The sequence below is a fragment of the Astatotilapia calliptera genome, chromosome 7 (assembly GCF_964374335.1).
Source record: "Astatotilapia calliptera chromosome 7, fAstCal68.1, whole genome shotgun sequence".
Taxonomy (NCBI): domain Eukaryota; kingdom Metazoa; phylum Chordata; class Actinopteri; order Cichliformes; family Cichlidae; genus Astatotilapia; species Astatotilapia calliptera.
The window spans coordinates 39,146,478-39,163,370 of NC_137428.1; the positions used below are offsets into that span (position 1 = coordinate 39,146,478).

The window sequence follows — 16,893 nt, forward strand, 5'->3', positions numbered from 1 at the left end:
GTTAACATCCAGCTTTTTTTATGGACACAAACAGCAACGAGCCAAACAAATTACCAAAAATACCCACATGAACTCATATTCTTTTACTTGTTTAGCTAACTCAAACTATAAATCCAGACTACCTCACTGAATGATTAAAAGCACAGCAGATATGTATTACTTATGAACACATTCTTGTATATTTGCAGTTTCCCACATGTGGAATTTTCTTGGGTCTCATGGGTATATTTTGAGGCTTATTTGTATTATTTTCACCTATTTGAGACAACACAACAATCATTTTACTAGAGGACAGTATCCCAGCTCTTATTCTGGCCAGTCCAAAATAATACTCCAACTCATCCGTTTTGGGCTGTAGCTGGTGATGGCTACTACTGGTGTTGGTCTGCTGGACCAAGAGAAATTACAACCTCCCAAGGATGAATTAGAAAGTTCATCTCAGGTACGTTGCCCCATGTTTTTCCCACTGTCTGATTTTATGCAGGCTGTATAAAATGAATTTCAAATATAATTTCATTACCTTCACCTTTGGTCACAAGCTCTGTGTGGCGACCAAAGCAATGAGTGCATGGATACAAGGAGCTTTCTCCAAAGGGTGGCTTGTCTCTCCCTTTGAGATAGGGTGAGAAGTTCAGTCATTCAGGAGGGACTCAGGGTAGAGCTGCTGCTGCTCCACATCAAAGGAGCCAGCTGACATGATTCGGGCATCTGATTAAGAGGCCTCCTGGGCACCTCCTCAGTGAGTTGTACTGGGCATTTCCAACTGGGAGGAGGCTACTGGGTAGACACCAGATTGCATCTCTTAGCTGCCCTGGATAAGTTATGGATAGATGGATGGATGTTATCAGTGATGTAAGTTTAGTTTTATGAGTACAGTATGGATTAAAATCCTCCTCTTTTTATTGTGTTTTCTTCCAATTTGTGTACCTACATGGAAACACCTATGACAGAAGAACTGGCCAAGATGTAACAGGTGCCATTTGTTATTCAATCAGCTGTTAAAACATAACCAAACCGCCTACCCTTACCCTAACCCGACGTGGGTCAGCAGATACCTGGTGGAAGTTTACTGACTAAGAAATATGCTCATCTTGACAGTTTCCTAGCCTTATTGTGTTTGAGTCAAAGGTTTATTTAAAGTGCCAGTAACCTCTTATCAACCTCTCAGGGAGCCATCATTAAGTGTTTTATAGGTATTCTTATGAATATGTTCTTAAGACAGTTGGCAGCTGAATGAATTTACCTCACCTCAGCCTTTCATATTTGAGGAAAATCTTGCTCTGATGAGTGTTTCAAAAGCTCATTTTACAGTTTATCATCCAGAGTAATTTACAGGGTTGAACAGCCTCAACAATGCAATGGAACCACCAAGCTTTGGTCATTTCTTTTCTCTTTCACTGCAGTCCAAACCACAGCAGTGAGTGCAGGATGGAGGAGTTTGAAGAGGCGAGTTTTCCTTCCTGAAATATTTATAAGAAAATGCACCAGTGCAACTCTGCAGCAGCCACAGCCCCGATGTTGCCTCTCAGCTGTTAGGCTCTTGCTTTCTTCACATTTGTTTTTGCTTTTTTGGCCATTGTGCACCTGAAGTCATTTTTAACTTGGAAGCTAATCCATCACTTTGTCCCTATAAACATCCACCCCACTTCAGATAAATACGCTGGTTCAAGTAAACGTAACTTGTAGTGTTTTATTTATTTGAATGAAATCAGACCCAATGTAAGCTCACGTTTTCATATTCATTCAGCCCACTATAACTGCAGCCCTTGAGTCATAATGTAATAAGCAGCAACACATACAACCGACTTTGAATTCATTCTCAACGATAACATAACATCTTCAAAACCCTGCTCGTCCTCGGGTCATTAAAACCCTCAAATTCACCAAAACAATACAGAGGCCATGGCCTCGGTCTCTTCAGCGGCGGCCCTGCTGCCCTGAAGATGTCTTTGCAGATCAGCTGCACTTATCTCTGGTGGGTCTTTAACATTTCACATTCCAACATCCAACATGACATTTCCCTGACTTGACGATGAAAGATAGATATATAGCCCACATTATCATACTCATGCCAAGGTTATTTATAAGTTCAGTGTCGTAGGCGTTTTACATGATACCAAACCATCCTGGATTAGGCTTGTTGTAATTATTGACCTTTCTTCATTGGAGAATTCTTTCAGTTACACGATGTTTTAGGGTTTTCTTCCAATCAAATCCCCCCTCAGTGGTTTAGTGGCCCGGTTTTGACCTCCAGGGCTGAAAAATGAGGTCAGTTCTTTTAATGTCCATTTGAGGCCCGCTCCAAACATGAGTCAATCCCCTAAGACTTCCATGGCATAATGTCCAACTTTACAGCAGAAATAAACATGTGCGTAGCCTAATAAAAAAATGTTTTTTTTGTTTGTTTGTTTGTTTTTTTTAGCTGACCTGTTTAAGGCGTCAGTCATGGCTCAGTGACCCTCTCATAACCAGCGGTGACTAGTAGGGTCGCTTTGGAAAACAGTGTATTCCATAACCGCTAGCAGGATGCCATGGTCGCCAGTGAAACTGTGTAAAACATCAAAAAGTACAATGAAAACCAGAAGCAAAGACGGTTTGCTTTCAAAATAAAAGTGGCACCTTTTGAAACGTGTTGGTTGCAGTGGTAAGGAGCAGCTTTTACTCCTTTTTTAGTCCCTTGAAAAGAGTAAACGGCAAGTGACAAGTTGGCGCCCTCCACGCAAACTACAGGTGACCTCAGTAATCTGAACATTTACAGGCTTAGTTTGACCTTCTCTGTGGGCGATCGTGGCTCAAGAGTTGGGAGTTCGCCTTGTAATCGGAAGGTTGCTGGTTCGAGCCCCGGCTTGGACAGTCTCGGTTGTTGTGTCCTTGGGCAAGATACTTCACCCGTTGCCTACTGGTGGTGGTCAGAGGGCCCGGTGGCACCAGTGTCCGGCAGCCTCGCCTCTGTCAGTGCGCCCCAGGGTGACTGTGGCTACAATGTAGCTGCCATCACCTGTGTGTGAATGTGTGTGTGAATGGGTGGATAACTGAATGTGTAAAGTGCTTTGGGGTCTGTAGGGACTAGTAAAGCGCTATATAAATATAGGATATTTACCATTTCTCTGTTCCTCTTTCTCAAAGGCCTGGTCTTTGCCCGAGCACTCATCATCAAATATTTCTTTTTTCTGGCACAGTCTCCTATTTATTGTTGCTCAAGGTGCTGAATTTACTGGAGCAGCCAGTCTTAAATAAATAAATAAATTGGTAACCATGCTACATCACTTGTAGATGATTTCACATGAAGTGGAATGATTGATTTCAAGTGGTCTAAATATACTTTTATTAGCCCGTTACTTACTTACTTAGCACTGTTTGGCAGGTATCTCTGTCTGTGTGGTGCACTAATACAGTCTGTGCACGCAGCTTCATCACTCCTCTCATCCTCATTTGGTCACTTCTGACTCCAAGAAAACCAACATGGTGTTGACCAAAACATTGATGCTGAGGCTTCAAAACGAGTCCAAAACCGGTGGGTAACATCAGTGATGGTGATTTAGAACATGAGCACATGGCTTCACACTGAAAAAAGAAGCAATTTAACTCATAACTGGCAGCTCAGCCGAGTCTGACTGCTGGGTCTCTTTCAAATTTATGACATGCATCCAGACTTTGTTCAATTCCTCTTGGTTCAGTCTTGATATGGATATGATGGACCCATCAGGCAGTGAGAAATAGGGTGATTTTTGGCCACTTTAAAGCTCCTAAAGGGAAAACAATGAGTGGAAATTGTCAGCTGTGAACGACGCAGAGAAGGAAAAACGTAAACTTCAGAGTGGAATGGACTGCTTTTCAGAAAAAGCAGTGATGAATCCTCTCTTTGTCTTTTTCATGTAAGAGTATCAGTAACTGCTGTTTGTGTGCAGAGTACGTGTTTCCTGAGCAAACAGTATGTTGTACATACAAACATGTGTCATATCCTCACAGAGCATCCCAGTTTTCTCATGATTGTTTGATATGTGCTGTCCCTGCAGGTTTACTGAGGTTTGCTGTGTGTTCAGTGCAGGAATGAACAGCTCTTCAGCACTGAATCCTCAAACGATGACAAAAATGAACTCTCACTCTCGCTCTCTCTCTCTCTCCCTCTCTCTCTCTCTCCCTCTCTCTCTCTCTCTCTCTCTCTCTCTCTCTCTCTCTCTCTCTCGTTTTCTTTTGCACTGGAGCTCCTCTCACTGGTGACCGCAGGAACTGACTGTGTGTCGCTTGAAAGCAGCAGCGGAGTGGATGTGACTGAAACACGGGATTATTTTCACGACGGTTTTAAATATTTCAGAGAGGAAGCCTTTCTCTGGAGGTATAAAACAGAAATAATCAGTTATATTTTTAATGAGTGCACATGTGCAGGAATGTGGCTGGTTGTATCTGCGCAGTGTAAGCGCTGAGGACTGGATGCAGATGGAGACTGGCTCTGCAGACTGAACTTTCCAAATCATCACAGTGAAGTTCTCCCCACCTTTTCCTTTTTTCCCATTTAGCTCTATACTGTACTGCCCTCCTGTGGTTCAATGAAAACACTGCAGCTCCACCATGAAACTGCACCTCTTTGTAATGTAAGCAGCTGGGGTGGATTATTGTTTCTGATTTCTTTTCTCACACATCTTGTATGAAGAAGTGAAATAGTTAAGCATGGTCCTGTGCATGTAGTGAAGGACTGTTGTAATGATCGTTGGCTCTGCTGCAAAGATTGCCCAGCAAGCTCTGCTCTGAAGAAATTTAAACACTATATTGCTGAAACTGTCTGTTCACTTTCTAGCATGAGCTGTACTTCGTATACAAACTGAACTCGGGAAATGGGATTTAAGTAACCTGCTGCCCAAACAACAAATGTGAACTACAGTCTTTGATTTAAAGGAAGGTTATATTTATATTTCTGCAGTTTCATTTGTCACATCTATTATGTGATGTGTTGTGTTTGTATGCTTTGAAAGTGTATATATGCCTTTTGTACACGGGTCAGTCTGTAAAAAGAGATCTCACTTTATATGATAGGACTCTTACTCTAACTCCATCGGCTTACTGTGAGATTTATTCCTTTGCTGTTAAAATTCCACCTAAGCTTTAGAATTAGAAGGACAGTGGTGCTGTTTTTATGTTACAAAAATGAAACAACGAAAAAAGAAAAATGAGGATTTATCCATCCATCCATCCCCACCTCTTCCAGCTGTTCCAGAGAGAAAATAAGGTGTTTGCAGACCACTCATCTAGGAGGTGTCCAGGAAGAAGCCTGAACCACCTCAGCTGGTTTTGTTCAGTGTGGAGGAGGCTTTAATGACCACCTTATTAATGCCTCACCCCATCTCAGAAAAATTTCTTCAACCTTAATACAGTAATACTACTATTATTACTACTACTACTACTACATCTATTGCTACTACTACTACAGCGGAGTAGAGCTGCTGCTCATGCGTGTTGAAAAAAGATGAGGTTGTTCAGATATCTGGTTAGGACGCCACCTAAAGCAGACCCAGAACCCCCTGGATAAATTCCATATCTCGTCTGGCCTGGGAACACCTTTGGATTCCAAGGAGGAAGTGGAAAGTATAGTTGATGTGAAGAACATCTGGAATACAGACTTCAGGCAAATGCAAGATAATAATAATAATAATAATAATAATAATAATAATAATAATAATAATGAGTAGTAGTAGTAGCTTTATTATTTAATTTTTAACATGCAGAGATGACTGGAACCACTGAAAAGTGAACAGGGATTTTTAAGGTGAGGCAGATGGGTGTGGACCTTTTTGTTTTATACTCGGCTTTTTTTCTCCTTGTCCTGCCACAGTTCTTATAGAAAGTCATAATAAGTAACCCTGACAGGAAGCAGAGATGATCCTGAGCTGTGTTTTTTATGTTTCATCCTGGGTCTGAAATGACCTGATCCAAAAGCACAGGTGAAAGAAGTGGGTCTACGAAGGGCAGCAGGGGGCGCTGTGGCCGCTTCTTCTCCCAGGAAACCAAAAGAGGAAGTAACGTACCGTCACAGGTCCCAAATAGAAAAGTGAAGCACAGCAGACACCGGGAGTGGGTTCAACAGGGGCCGAGGAGGGAGTGGGACCAGGCGTTGACTCCAGACCAGGTCGGTGTGATCACGGAGAGTGAATCTATCGGGCTGATATCCGGCAGAGGCGGGTATTTAACAGCGGAAACAGCGTAACGACGGCGGCTAGGTGCAAGTTAGCACGTGCAGAGCGTCAGACGAAGGAGAGGGAGAGTACGTAAAAAGTGACAGAGAGCGACAGGTGGGAAGTTTCTGATTAAAAACGACAGAAACAGGCAGTTATTTGTTGTAGTGAGCAGGTGTGGGAGGCAGATATAGGTGCAGCTGTCACTTTAAGAGGACTTTGTAAACTTTATTAACTGCTCGGTTAAATCAGAAATCATAAACAGTCATTTACTTCCACTTATAACACAGTTACTCAGATTTGGGGAAAATATTGGCTGTAAAAAGCGAGTATTTCGTTCTGTAACTGTAAATCAGATACAAGAAGGAAAAATATAACAGAAAACTGTCCTAAAGCCTGGCAGTGATTACGTCCACAGCCCCAGTGTGAAGTATTATTAATAATGATAATAATAATAAATAGCAGTTTTATGGTTTCATGTAGCTGCTTCTTTCTGTAGTCAGGCTGTTCGTGTGTGAAACACACAAAACTCTGCACATTTAAACCATCCACTCTGTCCTGCTCACAAGACAGGCGCTGACAGCTGAACTGCAGCCACATGATGCCACATTTGGTGTGTGTGTGTGTGTGTGTGTGTGTGTGTGTGTGTGTGTGTGTGTGTGTGTGTGTGTGTGTGTGTGTGTACGCACGCGCGCGCGCGTTCCCCTTTCATGATGAACAGGTGATAGACCTCATGTCCCACTGTCCGGTGCCAGAGAGTGAGGTTTGTTGCTCAGAAACAGGACCTAGCCTGTTTATTTCTGCGCAGGTGTCTTTATTTATTTTTAGTGTGGCTCGGTCTTCTGTCCAGAATGGAGACAATAAAAAGCATTTTGCTGTCATCATAACAATAAAAGCAGCACAACTCTCAGGCTCCTTTAGGCAGGTATTTAAATTTTTCCCACAGGAATGTGAGTCAGTCTGACCATGAGCTGAAGCTCGAAACAGTTGCGTGACCTCATGGACGCCACAGCAGAAATCTTTCTGGATCTTTTTAGAGCCACTAAAGTGCAGACACCTCCAAACAAAAATCCAACTATTTCACCCACCAAAACTGGAGCTCAGACTTCTTGGATGGCCTGTTATACAATTAACCGCACAGCGGCCACATCATTGGTCAGATGATGGAATTATAAACACTAAAAAGACACCAACAGCACAGATGTGGTCCAGAAGTCCTGTCCATGGAGCACCACGCCGCTAATAATTCAGTCTTTCAGTGTAAACAAGCAGATATACTCTATATGGAAGAAGCAGCTGGTTAGCATCAACTGAACTTTCAAAATAAGAGTGGTCAGTGATATTGCAAATTTAACCTCCTTCAAAAATCATTGAATCTCTTTTGATGTTGACTGAAGCTTTTTTTTTTTTTCATGATTCAGCCATTGATTGATTTTCACATTTTTGTGCATTTTCCTTTCAGGATGGGGGACATAGTCGAGGACGAGGTGAGTTTCTACTCCAACGCTCAGGACTACTGGAAGGATATCCCACCCACGGTGGACGGCATGCTGGGAGGCTATGGCAGCATCTCCAGCATCGACATTAACGGGTCCAAGGCCTTCCTGCAGAAATTCCTTGGCGTAAGAACCTCTAAAAAGATTGTAGCATGTTTGAGTTAGCACTCTGTGTACAGGGAATTCATGGTTTTCAAACATTGTTTTCAGACATTGGTTGTTAAAATATAAAATTAATAATGAAATGAAAAACCGGAGAACAAGACCTTTCACGTGCCAAGCAGCCACTAATCCGACATGCTGATCTGACCCTTGTAGGGTTCTCCAGTGAATTATTATCATTATGCTTTGGATTATATGTAGGAAAAGCTTATTATTTTGTAATCTGTGGATAAAAATGGGTGATAACAGCTGTATGACCTTCAAAGGGAGCGAGTGCTGCTGTTTCCTTGTTTGTGATGCAGTTGAATTGTGCTTTACTTGGGTCTTTGTGTAAACCCTAGTCATCTTTTTTTCTCTTTCCTCTGCAGGATGGCGAGGGGAAGACTGGCTCAGGCTGCGCTCTGGACTGCGGCGCAGGCATCGGTAGGATCACAAAGCGCCTGCTGCTGCCGCTGTTCAAGACTGTTGACCTGGTGGACGTGACACAGGAGTTCCTGGACAAAGCCAAGACGTACCTGGGAGACGACAGCAAGAGGGTGGGCAACTATTTCTGCTGCGGCCTGCAGGACTTTGTGCCAGAGAGCGGGCGCTATGATGTCATCTGGATCCAGTGGGTCATTGGTGAGTCTGAGTCGGAAAGCAAATGAAAAATGGTGCGCGATTAGATGACCTAAACTTCCATCCATCCATCCATTTTCTTCCGCTTATCCGGGGCCGGGTCGCGGGGGCAGCCGCCCAAGCAGAGAAGTCCAGACCTCCCTCTCCCCAGCCACCTCCACCAGCTTGTCCAGGGGAACACAGCGTGCGCATCGCTGCAGCCGCTGCACCGATCCGTCTGTCGATCTCCGGCTCCCTTCTCCCGTCACTCGCGAACAAGACCCCGAGATACTTAAACTCCTCCACTTGGGGCAGGAACTCATCCCTGACCCGGAGTGGGACCTAAACTTTCCTCATTCTAATTCATTTTTTTGTTCTTTCCACCCTTAGGTCACCTGACAGACGACCACCTAATAGACTTCCTGCGCCGCTGTCAGAAGGCGCTGCGGCCCAACGGTCTCATTGTCATCAAGGACAACGTGTCATATGAGGGCGTGATCCCTGATGAGGAGGACAGCAGCGTGTGCCGCGATCTGAACATAGTGTGCAGCCTGGTTAGCAAAGCCGGCCTCCGCATCGTCCATCAGGAGCAACAAAAGAATTTCCCGAAGGAGCTCTACCAGGTCCACACGCTGGCCATCAGATAGAGGACAAGCGGCGAAGGGGGTGGGGCTTTTTAATAGTCTGTTTTCTATCATGGGTCGCTCTCTAACTGTGGGCTTTGTCTATTCTGGGGTCACTGCAGCGTGGGGTAATGATCAAAATGTTTCTGCATCATCCACAAACGCCACTTCCTGTGCTGGACTTTCTCAGGACGTCCGCCAGATGCAGCTGTGTCGCTGTCTCCTGAACAGTTATCTAACGGACGGTTTCTCTGTGAGGATTTGCTGCTTTTATATCACCTAGTATTTTTAAAAAGCTCACTTTAAGGAAAATGTGACAGAGATTTTTGTTACTTCTGGACATTTTATAGGAAAAATACACCAAACTGCAGATTAACGATCAATAAAAATGATGTATTTATTGCAGCAGTCGATTTTTGATCTGTGAGGCTGGACGTTCTCCTTAAGGTGTTTTTATACGTGTGAACAGTTAGCTAACTGAGTGGTTGTATCCGGGTTACCAGGTTTGTACTACAATTCCTGAAAGCCTGCCTAATGATGCACGGGAGAAAAGAGCACCACATGCATCTGGTGGACGGTGACACCGCATTGGATGCTGGGAGTTGTAGTGTAGTGGGATTGTATGAAGGGGCGGAGTCAGTGCTGAGAGTCATTTACCTCAGGGAAGCTGGAAGATAAAAATAAGGAAATGGAGTCAGTGTCGTGTTTCTTTGCTCTGTTCACAGCACACAACCAAGCATCTTTATTTACTTTTAGAAACCTGTGGAGCTGTGTTACAATTGGCTGTGCAGTTTCACATCAAAATGAACCGATGCAATGCCCACATCAGGTGTTCAAGCACTACATGAACAAGAATTCTCTTAATGTGGGATTTATACATTAGATCCAGTCACAAACCCTAATGAAAGCCTTCACCTTAATCTGCCGTGCGCCTCCTTATAAGCAACTGCTTGTCGTGTTTTCACGGCTGATGATGACTGTGATTGGCCTGTTCAGTTCCATTGTTTCTTGTTACAGATGTCAAACCCACCGTCAGCCAGCTGTGGGGGCTACAGCGTAGACTTGTCTTTGCTTGGCATGTCGGCATAGTAACAGCGAATAACCCCGGAGCTTTAAAATTTAGGTTGAGCTAGCCGCTCGTTGCTTTGGCTGATTACTCACAATGATCAACGTCTGCTGTTTTCATAACATTGAGGTCAGCAGCAGTGCTGTGGCGTTTGCATGATTTGATTGGCTCATTCCTGTAATGATCAGTAGCTTAGTCACTGGAGTGTTCATAGTCGGCTAATTTCAGATGCAGCCTGATGGTGGATGTATCTTGTATGAATTATTAATTTTCAGGAAGAAACCAGAAACAAAAACACTCTGGAGGAGTTTTCAGATCCAGATAGTTTATTGTGACGTATTTTACTGAATGCTTATAGCTTCATTTAAGAGTTTAGGACCTCACTGACGTACTTTAAGGCAACACTGTTTACTTGGTTTTACTTTCTGGTCAACACACTTAATAAAGCTCAAGAAAGGCAATAAATACTTCACAGATTACCATTATAACTCCTGTTCAGGAGGAATGAACATGCCCTTTATCTGCAGTGCATACAGTTCTCAAAGGGTTTATCTGACTAAAAGTTCACGCCAAATGATTTCATACAGGTTAGATGCAATCAGGCAAACTGATGTGATGAAATATTGTGATCACCACCTGCTGAGATTCTCCTGATGTCACAGACGATCAGAAATGGAGGCAGGAAGGAGGAGAAGAGCGACTTGTTCCTTAAACTGTTTCTGTAACTTGATTCCAGTTGTGAGATGCAATCCTCTCTGTCCCTGTTATTGGGTAATATTCAGTGATGCTGTACACCAGAGACTGTGTGGTGACTACAGTACTCTTCCACAGAAAAAGCTAAAAACTATTGGGTACGTCGTTCACGGATCAGGGTTTAGATCTTCTACTGCTTGACTTTAAAATGATTCATATGTTGGGGGATCAGTGAGGTTTTTCATCATGACCTCCAGAGACTTCTCATGAATGAAAGTGTAGGAAGCACCAGATTTGGTTTGGGTTTCCACAGCAGGCCAACGCAGTAGAAAGAATTAAGGAAACTGGTCCAATGATCTACTGCAGCACATCTCTGCGGCTGCGTCACAATAACAGTCGACTTAGCTCAAAGCAAAGCAGCCTGTTCAGGTTTTTAAAGTAGTGTGTAGAAAATATGCAGATGAAGCTAAAGCCCAACCCTAAAAGCATCCAAACCCACAAACAGAGCCAAAGTGTGAACTTTCTGTGGGGTGAAATGATCTCGTTCTATGAAGAGAGCGTCAAACAGAGACTTTTGGTTATTCTTTCATTTGTTGGAATAAGTTGATTCTGACAGCTGGACGGATCCCAGTGTAGTCAAAAGGTTGTTGGGGCCGAGCGATCACGACCAGGTCTCGCTCTGAAACCGACCCGTCTTCTCCATGGTCGCCAGCATCTGCTCGGCTTCTTCAGCGGACACACCTCCCGCCTGCTGGAACGCCTCTTTGAGGGCGTCGCACACACTGGCTGGCATCTGTTTAGCGTTGCTGCACGGAAACACAAAGAAGACCTGAAGTTTAGTTAAAGAAGAATCAAAACTAGCTTCCAGATGTGATCCTTAGACAATAAAAGACCAGGGTTTTTGTTTTGTCCCAGAATTGTATTTTAAACTCTACAACCTGAGTTTCAGTGGGGGAGGTTATCAGCGGCAGCTTCGAGGCCTCAGACTCACCCAGCGATGTAAAAACAGGCGTTTTTATTGGCGATCAGGTCCCACAGGAGCTCACCATTGTCCCTCACACGGTGCTGCACATACACCTTTGCCTCCTGAACAAACACAATAATGCTTGAAGGTCAAAACCTACCGAACTCCTGGACACTGGAAGTTTGATCATCTCCCATTTGCTGTTGTTCATATTGGTGATTATTTACAGGGTTAACAGGAGCGTGTTTCTGACCTGGTCTCGAGAGAAGGCCGTGAAGAGGGTGAGGAATCCAGCCTCCATCATCTCCTCCCACTCTGTCCTGAAGTAGAAGTCTTTGGACTTGGAGCGGCAGCCGAAGAAGAGGACGTTAGCTGCCGTGCAGGAAGAGGATGAAGAGGCGTGTCGTCACGTGAGCTCTGAGAGACTGTGGAGCGACTGGGAAATGTAATCAGATATCTCACCAGTTCTCCCCTCAGCGGTCCTCTCCTGTAACACCGATCTGAAGGGGGCCACTCCTGTTCCAGGTCCCACCATGATCACCGGGGTCTCCTTGTCTGAGGGGAACTTCAGACTTCCCTTCTTCACCCACAAAGGCACATACACATCGCCTGGGACACAGATTAGGAAAACATTTAAATTCTTTAATTAGACTGACTTATTAATCCGATCTAATTATTTAAAGTTCTTCAGGATTTCAGCTGAACTTTATTTAATGAAGACTATCCTATACCACAAGTAGTTTCAGGGTTACATTGCATGAGGTTTGTTCAAAATTAGAGCTTTGTATCCAAAATGAATTTTAAAAAGAGTCGTCATTTGATGCCAGTTCACTGCTGGAATTTGATTAATCAGCCCTAATCTAATCATCAGTGTATGTAGGTGGCTGCTAACAGTTACGGTGAGCATATGCTACAGATAAGGTGGAGTACCTTGTGCAGGATCCAGAGAGGCTAACCAGGAGGAGCAGAGGCCTTTTCGAGGTTTATACAGTTTGGTTTTGTAGCAAACAACAGCAACCAGGACCTGAATCCTGTTTGGGTGGGCCTGCAGGCAGACCACATCTTTACAGTGACGGCTATAACGCTAAAATATAAATACTTTTTAAATCTAATAAAGAAGGATGATCTACCCGCAGAGAGGAGGCGATGGAGAAGGAGCGAGGCTGGATCTCAGGGAAAAGGTCCAGGAGATAGTCCACTTTGAGTTCTGCTGTGGTGTGAGGGAAATCTGCCAGGACCTGCAGCAACAAGGAGCAGATCGGAGGTAAAACGCAGATGAAAACAGATTTATTTATTACACAGGTCTGAATCCTGTTTGGGTTTAATAATTGCAAAATTGCTTCTAAGCTCCACCTCTTCGACCGTTACCTCCAGCATGGTGCGTCGGGGTCGGTTGCAGTAGTTATGCAGCTCATCCTGGCCCGCCGCTGAGCTGAACTCGGCCAGCTTCTCCTGCTCCAGCTCGTTGGTGGCGAAGGTGGACAGCAGCTCGAAGAAGGAGCGGCGAGGCACAGCGGCGATATCCAGGTAACTCTCCACCAGGTGGCGCACCGTGCAGGGCTGAGGAAGCCTGGCTGGGACTGAAAGATAGACTCAGACTGATCAGTGATTGTCTTAAAATTATTTCCAAGCTGCTTTTAAATGAAAACAGTGAGGTCACTGTAGCTACCTCGATCTTTTATATACAGATTATAGATCTGACTAAGAGTCATTAAAACATTCAGAGGTCAGATTTATTCAAAGGAAAGGAAGTGCATTGATAGGAAGGGATATTTAAGAAACAGGGACTGACCTGCAGTGTTGTCTGTGGGGCTGAGAGTGAACCGGGTCTCTGGGTCCAATTTCAGCAGCTGGCAGAACTGCTGCACATCCTCAGGGGCGTTACATGGGCGCATCATCACCACGTCACCGGCAGCAAACCTGGAGGACAGCAACACAGCTGGAGATGGCGGCAGACCAACGAGGCTTACTGCTTTTACTTAAATACTGAAACTCAGGGTCATATTCAGAGCAGATTCTGCTCCAAACAAGGCGTTTCAGGACAAAAAAACCATGCAGGTTTGAAAAGTAATCTTCAGGGGATCAAGGTTACGTACTCAATGTTGGACCCAGTGACGTCTAACTCAATGTGCCTGACGTCCTGGAAGTGCGACGGCTCCGTCACCCTCCTGTTGAACACCATTCTGGCAGGAAATGGGTGAGACTGGGAGGGGACAGTTTGATCCATGGGAATCCTCAGCTGGACCTCCTCCTTCTCTTGCATGTCGTCCAGGAAGTGGAACGTGTAGGTTGGAGGAAGTCTGTCGCAAAAAAGACAGAACAAACCTATAAATTAAACGTACGCTTTCTGAGAGAGGGACACGTGGAGCAGATACTCACGGCTCGTCTTCCCTCAGCGGCATCATGCCGGACAGAGTCGGGTAAAGAGTCGACACTTTCCCCCAAAACGAAGCAAACCAGGGGTCGATCACAGCGTCCGCTCTGCGTCAAACACACTGTCAGCTCAGCACACGCGCAACAAACCCTCCGCCATGTTCATGTTTACACTTGTCTCTTACCCGAGGTCATGCTGGTCATCAGCCAGCCCCACGGGCAGCAGCACGCAGGCACCAAGCTGCAGGAGGCGCTTATGAAGCTTCTTGGCCACAAAGTTGAACCTGCGGTGCACACAACGTGCACAGGCTTTAACAAAAACCAGACGAGTCACTGTAGGCTAATGGTGAGAACAGCGAGCATAAATCCTGGACTGACTTTGGATACGAGGAGTCTCCCAGGCCCAGGATGGCGCAGTCGAGCTGACTCAGAGAGCCGGCAGGTAAAGACTTCTTAAAGAGGAACCGCCAGAAATTCTTAAAACAAAGAACACATGGACGTCTCAGACACAGGTAAAGGTTTTCAAAATATAATTGGCTGTGCATGAAATCTTTTATCATTCTTCAGAAAAACCACAGAGGTTCTCACTGACCCTCAGAATTAGCTTCTTTCTTTAATATAACTTCACTACATTTAATGAAGCCATACAACACTTTACCTTCATATTGATAAGTCCAGGAGAAATCCACCTGTTATGTCCGACGCTACTGACGCTACTGATAGTGTACAACAGTTTTAAAAAAGCTTTAATGTCTCTCTCAGCCGAGAATGTGTTTCATGTGTTTCGCGTGAATCTGATCTGATTTTAATCTGAGGATTCGAATCTAATTCACTCTGAAGCTTTGACCATGACTGACTGACTCAAAAACCTTATGGACAGACCTCAAAGATCCTTACATTTAGCAGGACGAAGAGGGGAAACACTCTAAACTTTGAAAAGGAAAACTCTTGGTTAATTTCAAACTGGAAAGACTTGAAGTAAAAAGGTAATTGTGCTTAAAAATAATATTTCCTTTTTGGAAGGTCACCTTTCACTCTTCCAGTTTTCATTTTTCTTACCTTCATGTTGTCGGGAGGATCTCCCTGACCAGTAGTGGAGCAAACAAAGACGACCAGAGACTCGGTGATCAGGTTGGCCTGTTTGATGGGAGGAAAAAGGCACGCTGTGAGGTTGAGGAGGAGTACTCAGGAGCAGCTCTGGGACTAAAGTTGGGTATAAACATGTGAAACACCGACTGTGACTCCACAGTTATTCCACATTTATCGAGTCACAGCTCTGAAAACTTTAACACCCCCCCCTTATTTTTGAATAAGGTCTTACGCACCACATTGTAGTCGTCCAGCGGCATCACTCGGACCCGCAGCTGCCGTCTCTGTGCCTGCCGGGCAAGCCTCTGTGCCGTGTCCTGAGCTGTCCCGGTCTGACTCCCGTACAGAACGAGCAGGGCAGGATTTGACATGACTGCTGACAGAAACACAAGAACAGAAACTCATCATGTTTTGGATACAAAAAAGCCTCAGGGACTAAATTAAACATGGAGCAAAGAGTTTGATTCTCTCTGAGCCACTCAGCATGCAGTCCCACAGCAGGAGTTAGGACACGTGTGGCTCATTCAGGCTAAGACCCTGGTAAACTCGCTCCTGGCTCATGTGACACAGCCACTTATTTTCCTCTTAACTGGCCCCAGATGGGGACTCAGGTTCAGTTTTCCTTGGGTGACCCAGGCAGTGGCGAAGTTCCCAGATGTGACAGTGATAGAGTTTCACTGTCATGGTTAATAACCCAGAGTTTATTGGACAGGAAGCTGCATTTGTTCAGCTGCCTGCTGTGTACATGTAAACAGATGAAGTTCTGAATGAATGTTTTGGTGAAACAAAGATGATGCTCGACTCTGGCGCAGAATAAAGTTTTATCTATTCTATAATAGATACTAGACGAAAACAGTGCCCATAAACAGAAGACTCGAAACCAATAAACGTAAAGCAGAGCTCTGCTGTTAGTTTTCAGTAAAAACAATCAATTAAACAATACAAACCATAACGTGACTTTAATTCTAATCATCTGACTTTCATCCTTATAAGCATGAGACTGTCTTCGCACATGTACACATGTCTGTGTGATAAATACATGCTGACTCGTCAAACAGGAAACGTTGGCTCTGAACACATTGATTAGCAATACTTTCATTTTTCACTCAGAAATATATGTTCCGCATTTCTTTATTTGGGCCACAACAAACCATTTTCCGTGACCAGCAGGTATCTCGGTTACTTTTTACAGTAGATATAATGAAATGAATAATATATAACAGTTAAACAGTTAAATTAGCAGATGTTCACCTTCACTCAGGACTACATAACTGAGCTGCATGCTAACGTGCTAGAATACTAGCTAACCGACTGATAAAAATCTGATCCGCTATTTTACTTATTTATTTTTTTTCGTCTATAATTCACATTTATGACCACAAGCAAACAAATCCACTCACCGTCGCTGTCTTCGTCGACAATTACCTAGAAACTTATACAAATGAACAAAATTAACTGGTCATGATGACCCTCAACGCCACACTTTACGGCAGGCACGCTGTGATTAGCTCACAGGCCGATGCTGCGTTCAGAGCCCCGGAGGAAAATCAGAAATAACAAAGTTTACGTAAAAAATTCTTTCACAAGCAACTTCTGCTGTTTATTCTTTATTCTTTCATTTTTGTTAACATTATACTTGATGAAGACATAATTTTCGTTTAAG

At 44.2% G+C, this 16,893-nt stretch overlaps 2 protein-coding genes and 1 long non-coding RNA gene across 6 annotated transcripts; 1 reads left to right on the forward strand and 2 right to left on the reverse strand.

The window, feature by feature from the left end:
• Nucleotides 1–5,967: 5,967 nt before the first annotated feature.
• Nucleotides 5,968–9,450, forward strand: ntmt1 (N-terminal Xaa-Pro-Lys N-methyltransferase 1). 3 transcript variants are annotated; one of them, XM_026174571.2, is made up of 4 exons: nucleotides 5,968–6,121; nucleotides 7,630–7,789; nucleotides 8,194–8,446; nucleotides 8,813–9,450. In XM_026174571.2, exons 2-4 carry the CDS (start codon nucleotides 7,631–7,633, stop codon nucleotides 9,067–9,069), a joined length of 669 nt encoding a protein of 222 aa, XP_026030356.1. In that variant the 5' UTR covers nucleotides 5,968–6,121; nucleotide 7,630; the 3' UTR covers nucleotides 9,070–9,450. The 3 variants fall into 3 exon arrangements, with proteins under 3 accessions (XP_026030356.1, XP_080160638.1, XP_026030357.1); XM_080304512.1 differs by having other exon boundaries at nucleotides 6,028–6,170; XM_026174572.2 differs by having other exon boundaries at nucleotides 6,069–6,284.
• LOC145430110 (uncharacterized) lies at nucleotides 9,418–10,080 on the reverse strand. Its single transcript, XR_013910521.1, has 2 exons — nucleotides 9,961–10,080; nucleotides 9,418–9,712 (listed from the first exon to the last, which is right to left on the reverse strand). It is a non-coding gene; the product is annotated as an uncharacterized LOC145430110 (long non-coding RNA).
• Nucleotides 10,081–10,419: 339 nt separating this feature from the next.
• Nucleotides 10,420–16,762, reverse strand: ndor1 (NADPH dependent diflavin oxidoreductase 1). Of its 2 annotated transcripts, none has more exons than XM_026174569.2 (15): nucleotides 16,631–16,762; nucleotides 15,467–15,603; nucleotides 15,201–15,278; nucleotides 14,520–14,617; nucleotides 14,327–14,425; nucleotides 14,148–14,249; nucleotides 13,865–14,068; nucleotides 13,561–13,688; nucleotides 13,137–13,348; nucleotides 12,899–13,006; nucleotides 12,699–12,813; nucleotides 12,231–12,377; nucleotides 12,022–12,140; nucleotides 11,796–11,890; nucleotides 10,420–11,610 (listed from the first exon to the last, which is right to left on the reverse strand). In XM_026174569.2, the coding sequence occupies exons 2-15, from the start codon at nucleotides 15,599–15,601 to the stop codon at nucleotides 11,466–11,468; spliced, it is 1,785 nt and encodes a 594-aa protein (XP_026030354.2). In that variant the 5' UTR covers nucleotides 15,602–15,603; nucleotides 16,631–16,762; the 3' UTR covers nucleotides 10,420–11,465. The 2 variants fall into 2 exon arrangements, with proteins under 2 accessions (XP_026030354.2, XP_026030353.2); XM_026174568.2 differs by having other exon boundaries at nucleotides 15,467–15,606.
• Between the last annotated feature and the right edge of the window lie 131 nt (nucleotides 16,763–16,893).